At 54.4% G+C, this 11,143-nt stretch overlaps 2 protein-coding genes and 1 pseudogene across 3 annotated transcripts in view; 2 read left to right on the top strand and 1 right to left on the bottom strand.

Annotated features, from left to right (window-relative positions):
- LOC136570651 (class I histocompatibility antigen, F10 alpha chain-like) overlaps nucleotides 1–11,143 on the top strand; it is a 47,999-nt gene that overhangs the window by 8,957 nt on the left and 27,899 nt on the right. The gene's annotated exons all lie outside the window — the stretch shown is intronic.
- Nucleotides 1–11,143, bottom strand: part of LOC136570615 (zinc finger protein 850-like) — a 194,458-nt pseudogene that overhangs the window by 167,117 nt on the left and 16,198 nt on the right.
- LOC136570689 (flotillin-1-like) lies at nucleotides 1,662–7,704 on the top strand. Its single transcript, XM_066571154.1, has 7 exons — nucleotides 1,662–1,798; nucleotides 2,447–2,522; nucleotides 2,610–2,700; nucleotides 4,197–4,355; nucleotides 5,451–5,567; nucleotides 6,064–6,159; nucleotides 6,699–7,704. The coding sequence occupies exons 1-7, from the start codon at nucleotides 1,756–1,758 to the stop codon at nucleotides 6,966–6,968; spliced, it is 852 nt and encodes a 283-aa protein (XP_066427251.1). The 5' UTR covers nucleotides 1,662–1,755; the 3' UTR covers nucleotides 6,969–7,704.

Genomic DNA, 11,143 nt, shown 5'->3' with positions numbered 1-11,143 from the left:
AGATCACCGTGACCATGAGATTATAGTGACCAAGACATGACCAGCACCACAATGCAACCATGGCCATGTGGCGATCAAGGCTATGAGATTACCATGACTGTCACCATAATACAACCACAACCATGAAATGATCAAGATCATGACAAGATTCAAGAGCTGACCAAGAGATAACCATGACCATGACACAACCACAGATGTAAGATGACCATGATGTGATTGTGGCCATGAGTTGACCATGAGGTAACAATGAGATGACCATGACATGGCCGTGAGATGACCATGACTGTAAGCATGTGATAACTGTGACCAAAGACCATGAAATGACCACAACACATCATGGCCATGTGGTGATCAAGGCCATGAGACAATTGTGAGATGACCACAACCATGACATGATTATGACCGTGAGATGATTGTTACAATGAGATGACCATGGAATACCCATGACTGTGACACAGCCATTGCTTTAATGATGTGATTGTGACCATGAAATGACCATGAGATGACCATGAGATGACCATGAGATGATCATGACTAAATTATGGCCATGGGGTGATCAAGACCATGAGATGACCTTGATCATGCAATGACCATGACACAACCATGACCTTGAGATGACCACACGGTGACCATGAGATGACCATTACAGTGAGATGACAGTGAGCATGAGATGATGGTGATCAGGAGATGACCAAGACCATGAGATGACCATGCAATGATCATGACACAACCGAGAGCATGAGATGTTTGAGATTAGGAGATGAACACAATATAACCACGGCTATGAAATTATTGTGGCCACAGGTGACCACAACCATGAGATAATGGTGATAAAGAGATGATTATGACCACGAGATGACCATGACCATGAGATGACCATGACCATAACCATGATATTAATTTGACAGAGCTATGACCATGACTGTGACCATGACTATGAGATGATGGTAATCAGGAATGATATGAGCATTATGGTGAGTTGACTATGAGCATGAGATGATGATGATCAAGAATTGACCATGACCATCATGGTGACACCATGACTGTGATGGTGACATGACTACAACTGTGACATGACCATGAGCATGAGATATTGAGACCAAGAGATGACCATGAGATGACCATGACTATGACCATGACATAACAATGACTGTGAGATGACCATGGCTGTGAGGAATTGTGACCAAGAAATGACCACAACATGACCATGACCATAACGTGATCCTGACCATGAGATGACCATGAGCATGAGATGATTGTGATCAAATGACCATCACCATGACCATGACCATGAGATGATTCTGACCATGACACAATTGCGGCCGTGAGATGACCATGATACAATTATGGCCATGAGCTGACCATGAGATGACCACGACCCGGCCATGGTCTGGAGCTCCCCAGACCCCGTCACTGCCCTCACCTCCAGGCTCATCCTTTACTGAAATTGTTCATTTCCAATGGAAAAGACGGAAATCTGAGCAGGGCGCAGCCAATGGAGCGCAGGGAAATCAGAGACGTCACAGGTTGCCAGGCAGAACAGATTTCCCTTACCCGCCCTTGGCGCGGCAGCCAATGGGAAACCGCGTGTTTGGTGACGTCACCGCGCTAATGCGGAAGTGACGAGCGCGGGGGCTGCCGGGATCGGGGCGGCGGTCGCGGATCGCGATTGATCCCGAGTGGCTCCGATCGATCCCGACTGATCCCCATCGATCCCCGTCGGCTCCCATCGATCCGCGGCCATTCCCCGCCGCGATGTTCTTCACCTGCGGCCCCAACGAGGCCATGGTGGTGTCGGGTGAGTTCGGGGGGCCCAGGGGCTCCTGGTGACCCTCAGAATTCCTGGGAACCCCCAAATCCCCTCAGAATTTCCTGGGAACCCCCAGAATGTCCCAACACTGCCAGGAACCCCCAGAATTCCCCCGAAAATCCTTCCAGGACCCCCGCCAGCGCCCTTCTATCTCCTGGGAATCCCCGGAATTCCCCAAAAACTCCCGGGAAGCCCCAGAATCTCTCCCCTCAAAATCTCCTGGGAACCCCTAAAACCCTCCAAGGAACCCCCAGAATTATCCCCAAAACTCCTTGGAACCCCCCGCCCCCCCCGGACCCCCAAACTCACCCTGGGACTCATTGGACCGGACCCCTCCTAAGCCCCCAAACCCCTCCTGGGACCCCCCAGACCCCTCCCCGAGGGTCCCCCCCATCCATTCTGCCCCACCCCGGGACTCCTGGGGTCTCCCCCCCAAATTTTCCCCCAGATTTTCCCCCCAATTTCCCCCCTTCAAAACCCCTGAGGTCCCCCCTGACCAACCCAACCCCCTCCAAGCCCCTGCTGGGACCCCCCCGAAACCCGTTCCGGGGATTCCTGAGGGTGTCCCCGTGTCCCCCCGAGGTTTTGGGGTCCCCCCGGGGTTTCAGGTCCCCCCCAGCTCTCGGTGCCCCCCAGGTTTCTGCCGCAGCCCCCCGGTGATGGTGGCCGGGGGCCGGGTGTTGGTGATCCCGTGCCTGCAGCAGATCCAGCGGTGAGGAGGGGCCCGGGGGGGGGTTTTTGGGGTTCGGGGTGGGGAGGGTTCCCCAGAGATTTGGGGTGATCTCCCCGGCCTCCCCAGGATCTCCCTGAACACGCTGACGCTGCCCGTGCGCAGTGAGAAGGTTTACACCCGCCACGGGGTGCCCATCTCCGTCACCGGCATCGCACAGGTACCCCTGGAACGACCCAAAACCACCCCGAAAATACCCCAAAAATACCCTCATGGACCCCAGAAAATCCCCCATCAGAACTGCCAAAAATCCCCAAAAATCCTCCAAAATCCCTTCCTGGACCCCCAAAACAGCACAACCCCCCCCGCCCCCCAAAAATCCCAACCCCCACCCCCCCCAGAAATCCCCCCAGAATTGCTTTCTGTGCCCCCAAAAATCCCCTCCTTGGGCCCCAAAAATCCCCCCTCAGAATCCCCCAAAAGTCCCTTCCTTGACCTCCAAACCCCCCTAAAAAATCTCCCATCAAAACCCTAAAAATCCCTTCCTGGACACCCCAAAATCTCCCCTCGGAATCCCCAAAAATACACTCATGATCCCCCCAAAATCTTCCCGGGATCCCCAAAATGCCCCTCGGTACCTGCAGCCCTCCCCAGACCCCAGCACCCCACTGGGACCCCAACAACCCCATTCAGAGCCCCCAAAAATCAACTCAGAACCCCCAAAATCTCTTTGGGAACCCTCAAAATTCCCCTCTGGGACCCCCCAAATCCCCCCAGAACCCCCAAATATCCCACGCGGGTACCCCCAAAACCCCCTCGGGACCCCCTAACCGACACTCTGAAAACCCGAAATCTCCTTAAAACCTCGCAAAAATCCTCCGGGACCCCCAATTACCCCCCGGGACCCCCCAAAATCCCCCGGGGCTTCCCTGCCCGAACCAACCCGGGTGGCATGGCCCTTTTAAGTGAGGTTGTTGTGGGGCCCACCTAAAGGTATTCTTAAAGCGGCGATGGTAGCAGGAAGCGCAAAACAACTCGGGGGAGGAAGGAGCCCTTTAAAGGGGGTTTGGAGTGGTGGGGCCCACCGGAAACACTTGCAGGGGTTAAAAACGCTCCCAGAAAGGGCATTTAGGGGTGAGGAATCCCTTGAAAGGAGCTCGAAGTTTTGGGGATCCCCAAACCCCTGGGATTGGAGGGGGAATCCTCCTTAAAAGAGACTTGGAGTGGTGGGGACCCAAAAATTCCTTAAGAGGAGGAAAAACCCTTTAAAAATCCTTTAAAAATCCTTTAAAAAACATTTAAACTCCCTTTAAAGCCTTTATCAAAACCGTGAATAATAAAAAAGGTTTGTGATGGGGCAGCCTTCCTAAACCCTTCGTAAAGGGGTCAAGGTCCAATCCTTAAAGTGGTTCTGAGTGGTGGGGACACCAAAATCCCACTGGAGGGTCTTGACCTCCCTTAAAAGGAGTTTTTGGTGTTGGGGACCCCTTTAAGAGGGGTAAAACCTCCCCAGAAATGGGCTGGGATTGGTGTGGACCCCTAAATCCTCTCCAAGTGGATTATACTCTACAAAGGGCGCTACCCTGGTGGTCCCCACCCTATCAATCAAACTTCAAAAGGCAATGCCACACCTACCCCTGAAAGGGGCCATGCCAATTTTGGGGGGGTCCCAGGGGTGGCTGGGGGGGTCCCCAGGTGATCCCAGCTCCCCCACAGGTGAAGATCCAGGGGCAGAACAAGGAGATGCTGGCAGCTGCCTGCCAGATGTTCCTGGGCAAGTCGGAGAGCGAGATCGGCCAGATCGCCCTGGAGACGCTGGAGGGCCACCAGCGCGCCATCATGGCCCACGTGACTGTGGAGTTGGGGCTGGGGGAAGCCACGCCCTCTTCGGGGAAGCCACGCCCCTCCCAGGACAGACACACCCATTTGGGATCCAACCAATGCCCCCCATTTGGGATGGGCCGTGGCCCCTTTAAGAAATCCCAGATCTCAGAAGCCACGCCCCCATTGTGCCAACCTGGATTGACTCACCCCCTCAGGGGGACGTTGCCATCTCCCCTTGGGCTGGGATGTGGCTCTTTAAGAGATTTCCCCCCATTTGACCCATAAGCTCCACCCCCTGAAAGCCCCCACCCCTGGAGGAGGCCATACCCCCTGTAAAGCCACACCCACAATATGTCACCCTTTTGCTAAAGCCCTGCCCACCAGCACAAGATCCTCCTTCCCTCTGAAGCCATGCCCACTCCTGCCTCACCCCCACCCTGAGCCCCGCCTCCCTTCTTGACCCTGCCCAAGTATAAGCCCCACCCTGTCTCAAAGCCACACCCACCAGACTCCACCCCATGACTCCAGCCATGCCCCTGCATCAAGTCATGTCCCTGCCTTAATCGTGACCCCACCCCTCAATTTAGGTCACGCCCACTTTGCTGAAGCCACATCCCACCTTAAACCTGATCTCTTTCTGCTTAAGCCACACCCACGGAACCAAACCACGCCCCTGAGATCAAAGCCACACCCCCAGATAGCACTTCGCCTACCTGGCACCACTCATTGTCTCAAGCCACGCTCCCTGGCTAAACCACGCCCCGCCCACCATCCCTGTGCCTTTTCTCTGCTAAGCCGCACCCCAATAAGCCTGGCCCAATTTAAACTCCACCCCCTTGCCCCCCCCCCCCCCCCCCCCCCGCTAAGCCCGGGCCCACTAAGCTTCACCCCTGCCCTGCAATGTCCCACCCTACTTGAGCCCCACCCTGCTAAGCCCCACCTACTTGAACCCCACACCTCTAAGCTCCACCCCTTTGAGCCCTGCTCTGTTGAGCCCTGCCTAATTTGAGCCCCACCCTACTAAGCCTTGCCCCTTTTAGCACTGAGCCCTGCCCAACTTAACCCCACTCTTGGGCCCTGCCCAGCCAAGCCCCACCCCCATTTGAGCCCCGCCCTGCTAAGCCCCACCCTGGCCCCGCCCAGGAGATCTACAAGGACCGGCAGAAGTTCTCGGATCAGGTTTTCTGCGTGGCCTCCTCTGACCTGGTGAACATGGGCATCTCCGTGGTCAGCTACACCCTCAAGGACGTGCACGACGAGCAGGTGATGCACCTGGGCATGGCTGGGGACAGCTGGGGACACATGTGGGGACACCTGGCATACCTGGGGACAGCCAGGATACACCTTGGATACACCTGGGAGCAGCTGGGGAGAGCTGGGACACACCCGAGGGGGCAGCTGGAGATACCTGGGCACACCTGGGGCACACCTAGGACATAACTGAGACACTCAGGACACACCTGGGACGCACTTGGAGATGCCCAGGGACAAGATGGGGACACCTGGGATTCACCTGGGCACAGCTGGGACAGCTGGGGGAGGCTAATACACACCTGGGATACATCTGGGGGGATGGGGTGACACAGGTGTGACACAGGTGTGACAGGGAGGTGGCACAGGTGTGACAGGTGTGTCTCTGTGCAGGGTTACCTGCACTCCCTTGAGAAGGGCTACACAGCGCAGGTGCAGGGGTGACACAGATGGGGACTCAGGTGTGACAGGGAGGTGGCACAGGTGTGACAGGTGTGTCCCCGTGCAGGATTACCTGCACTCCCTCGGGAAGGGCCGCACGGCGCAGGTGCAGCGCGACGCCCGCGTGGGAGAGGCCGAGGCCAAACGCGACGCCGGGATCCGTGTGAGTGACACCGGGGACATTGGGGACATTGGGGACACCCCTGGAGACACACCTGGGGGCAGCTGGGTCACCTTCCTGTCAGTCACCCCCCACTATTCCCAGTGCCCTCCAGTGCTCTCCCTGTGGGTCCCAGTTCATCCCAGTGCTCCCAGTACCCCGTTCCCCAGTGCCCTCCCAGTGCCGTTCATTTCCCATTCCAGTCTGTCCCAGTCCCTCCCAGTGTCCCCAGTACCCCATTCCCCAAACTGCCCCAGTACCCCCAGTACTCTCCCAATACCCCACTAATCCCACTCCAGCACCTCCCAGTTCTTGTCCAGCTCCTCCCAGTACCCTCAGTACCCCAGTCCCTCCCAAGTGCTCCCAATGCCTTTCTAGTCCTGTTCCAGTTCCTCCCAGTCTCTCCCAGTACCCCCAGTACCCCCATTCCCCAAGTGCCCCAACACCCCCCGTACACCCAGTGCTCCCAGCACCCCATTCCCCAGTCCCTCCCAGTCCTTCCCAGTCCCTGCCAGTCCCTCCCAGTGCCGCTGTCCCCACAGGAGGCGCGGGCGCGGCAGGAGCAGGTGTCGGCACAGCTGCTGAGCGAGGAGGCCACGGCGCGAGCCCAGCGCGACTTCCAGGTGGCCCAGGCTGAGTGTGATGGAGCCGTCAGCGCCCGCAGAGCCACGGCTGAGCTGGCCTTCCAGCTGCAGGTGAGGCCACACCTGGACAGGGAACACAGCTGGGACAGGGAGCAAACACACCTGGGACAGGTAACACTTGGGAGTGTCACAGGGCCATGGCCTATCTGGTGTTTCAGTTACAGGTAACTCACACATCTGGGGATAGGTAGCAAACACACCTGGGGGGGCTGGAATGGGGCCTGGGAGCTCACCTGGAGCACCTGGAACCTTCCAGAACACCTGGAACCTCCAAATGCTGGGGTTTTCTCCCAAATTTGGGTCTCTTGGGTCACCTGAGGATGCCCCCAGGCTGCCTGAGATCCCCCTAGAGATAGCTGGCTCCCCCTGCCTGGTGTCATCACATTCCCTGTGATCCATGTTGGGAGCACACCTGGCTGCTTCTCCTTTTGGTTTGGCCTTAATTTTCCTCTGCTTCACCTTCATCCTTTAAAAACACCCCAAACTGGGTTAAATGAAGGAAATTGATCGAATATATCTGCAGTTCCACAATTTCTCAGTTGTTTTAGAGGGAATTTAGGATTTGGGGACTCATTCTGTGTGGAGTGCTGCTGTTGCTAAGAGGCAGGAATTTGATCTCACCCTTCTTGTGTTGCTGAGAACTCCTCCCCTGACCCAAACCCCAACTCCACCCTTGGGATACCCTATAAAAACTCCATGGCCCTGCCTTTGCCCTGTCTTTGGGGGGTAAGAAATGGATTCCCAAAGGATCAGCCCTTTTCTCACTGGATTCCAAAGGATCAGCCTCATTCTCTACTGGATTCCCAGAGGATTCTGACTCTGTCACATCTTTTTTTTTTGTTTGTACTCCTGCATTTGTATTTTTAATTTTTCCTAATAAAGAACTGTTATTTTTACTCCCATATCTTTGCCTGAGAGCCTCTTAATTTCATAATTAATTATAATTTTTATAGTTGTTTATTCTTATTGATGATGATGATGATGATGATGATGATGATGATAATAATAATAATAATAATAATAATAATAATAATAATAATAATAATAATTTTTTCAAAGGGAGGAAGATTACATTTACCATTTCAGTGGAGGCTCCTGAAATGAGGAGACACCCCGAAGGACGGGCCATGAAAAATAGTTCCTGAAATATGTAAATGAGTTTATGGATACGCATGAGGGTCTATGAATATGCAACAGGCTGATGGAATTAAAACCAGATTAATATAAGGGGTGTACCTGAAAATAATTGGGGGGTCTTGGTGGACATAACAACCTTTGCTCGATGGTCCTTGTCTCCCATGACATCAGCCTGTTGCATATTCATAGACCCTCATGCATATCCATAAACTACTTTTCATATTCCAGGAACAAAATTGGCTTCATCCGGTTTGGGGGTCCCACCCCCCTCCCAGCTCAGTTTTGGGATCCCATACCCCTCCCAGCTTAATTTGGGTGTCCCATTCCCCTCCCAGCTCAATTTTGGGGTCCCACCCCCCTCTTTTCCCCACTCTCCCTCCCCTTTCCGATTGTTCCCCCAGTCCCCTCCCCCGTGTATGGTTTTGGGGGCTCCAGGCCCCTCCTGCTCGGTTTTGGGGTCGCAACCCCGTTTTGGATTAATTTGGGGTCCCCAGCCCATCCCCAGGGTCACCTTCCCCCCCTCCCCAAATTGCGCTCCTGGCAACTGATGAGTCATCAGCGAGACACGCTCTGATTGGCTGGAAATTACCCCACGCGGTCTGCGATTATTTAAGGCAGTGAGAGGCCTTGGTCTGTGCCTGGCACCTGATGAGTCAGAGTCGAGCCGGGCGCTGATTGGCTGAAAATGGCTGAGCGGGGCCAGTGCTCTGAGTTTCTGCCCAGCAAGTGGATCGTCATCGGTGCCGCGCGTTCTGATTGGTCGGGATCTGTTTCGGGGTGGGAACAGGAGGAACTGGGGTTACTTGGGGTTTCTTTGCGTTTATTTAGGGATTGTTTGGGGTTTATTTGGGGTTATTTATGGATTATTTGGGGTTTATCTTCGGTTTTACTTGGTTCATTTCTGTTTATTTGGGGTTATTTGGAAGTATTTGGGTTAGTTTGGGCGTATTTGGGTTTATTTGGAATTGTTTGATGTTCTTTGGGTTTATCGTGGCATTTTTTTAGGTGTATATGGCATTTTTAGGTGTAATTGAAATAATTTGGGGTTTTATGGGTTTAATTTAGGGGTTTTTTTTGGTTTTTTGTGGTTATTTGGATTTGTTTGGGGTTATCTGGGGGACTTTTGGGTATTGTTTGGGTTTTTTGGGGTTATTTGGGGTTTATTTCGAGTGTTTTGGGGTTATTTGGGTTATTTGGGGTCATGTGGAGTCAAAAATTCCGGGAATGTTTCTCCTGCAAAAATATGGGAATTTTTCCATAAAAATCTGAGAGTTTATCTCCAAGAAACTGGGAATGTTCCCTTAATAATCCCGGACTTTTCCCAGCCAATAGCGGCGCGCTCCGCCCCAAACCATCCAATCACCGCGGGTCTCCCCTCAGGAACACCGGCCTCCCCGTGCGCCGATCCAACCAATCACTGCACGCCTCCCCTCAGACAAGCCCGCCTCCACACGCGCCGAACCAACCAATCACGGCAGGTATCCCCTCAGCTACTGCCGCCTCTCTCGAGCCGAACCAACCAATCACCGCGCGCCTCCCTTCGTCAAAGCCCGCCTCCCCGCCCCTCTCCTGTCAATCACCGTGCCCTCTACGAAACCAACCAATCACCGGGCGTCTCCCCTCATCCACTTCTGCCCTCCCCGCGCCGCTCCAGCCAATCAGAGCCGAGCCCGAACCGGCGCCCCCTGACCCCGGGGCCGGGCATGGAGCGGGCGCCTCCTCCCCCCCCACCGCCCCCCGGGACCCCCTCAGGGACCCCCGGGAGCCGCCCCGGGCTCGGGCGGGTCCTGCGGGAGGCGCTGGAGAGAGCGGGGGAGGCTCTGGGAGAGGACGGGGGGCTCCGGGAGCCGCTGAGGAGGCGCAGGAACAGGTGAGGGGTCCTGGAGGGGTCGTAAGGGGAATTTGGGGAGGGGTCTTGAGGACATTTGGGGGAGATTTGGGGAGGGTGTTGGGGCAACTTGAGGGGGTTTTAGCGGGGTCTGGGGGTGCTGTGGGGGCTTTGGGGGGGAATTTGGGGAGGGGTCCTCGGGGGCTGTCACGATCTGTCCTCACGGACGGGTTTCGTGATGGTTCGTGGATTTGATCTCAGGGTGCAAAAAGAACCGACACGGTACAAGGGGGTTTGCAATGATAGTCGAAAGAAATGCACCTTTATTGAATGTCCCCAGCAAAATGCGATAGAGGGATTAAGGGAGAGAAAAAGATAGAGGAAGAGAGAGACAAACGAGAGAGAGAGAGAAAGAGGGGGATAGAGCTACCAAACGTAGAGACGAAGTCCTTTGGTCCAGTCCAGTCAAGGATCCGCCTGTTATGTCAGGGAGATCTCCAAGTCTCTGGCTAACTCAGAGGTTTTTATGATGATAACTCTATTGGAAATTGCGAGGAGGGGGAAACAGATACAATAAGGAATAGATGTAACAGGTAGTCCATGTTCTCAGCAGTAAACGAGAGCCATTGTGTTCTTGGTCCAGCGGTCACAACCTGCAGGCAAACATCTCGCTTTGGTCAGCTTGCCTCCCCCACACACCTGCCCCGGGCTGGGGGTTTCAGTCCCAGTCCTTGGAAGGAGCAGAGGGGCCTTTTCACATGGGGGTTTCGTGTCTCACTCCTTGATGGAGAGGCTCCTTACATCTCAGTCTGTCTGTCACGGTGGTTGTAAAACAGGTGAGGATCTTCTGTGGGGGGACCACCCAGAACTCAGGAGAAGTCCAGCCAGGCCGAGAGGTGGGACAGCTCCCAAGGCTGTTGTTGCACAAAGGGCACGGTGCTTCCTTCTTCTTCTCATTGGGCTCAGTGTAGCACACAGCAAACAACACCTGTGAAAACAATGGCTTGGCAACGCTCTCAGGTCTCAGGCACATGACTTTCTCCCTTGGAGCCAGAGATTTAAGACAGGGGGGGTCTTCTCTTCAGTGGTCCCCAATGACGATTGTGAGGCAGATGAGGGAAAATTCGGACAGACTCTCACACGGCCCCATGACTCACGATTGTCTTGAGGGATCTTCATCAGCAGAACTCTGGAGTGTCGCTGATGGGTCTGCAGAACTCGCCGTACGTTGGTAGTATAACCCGGAAAAATAGGGACAACAGAAAGAGAGGAAAAAGAGAGAGAGAGAAGGAAAAGAAAGGCTAGGAAATGGAAGTGGAAAAGGGAAACAATAAACAAGCATAATTAATATTGCTTATCATAACAATTTTCACAAATG

This window comes from Molothrus aeneus, unplaced genomic scaffold, assembly GCF_037042795.1.
Source record: "Molothrus aeneus isolate 106 unplaced genomic scaffold, BPBGC_Maene_1.0 scaffold_35, whole genome shotgun sequence".
Taxonomy (NCBI): domain Eukaryota; kingdom Metazoa; phylum Chordata; class Aves; order Passeriformes; family Icteridae; genus Molothrus; species Molothrus aeneus.
This window is presented reverse-complemented; position numbering and strand designations above follow the sequence as displayed.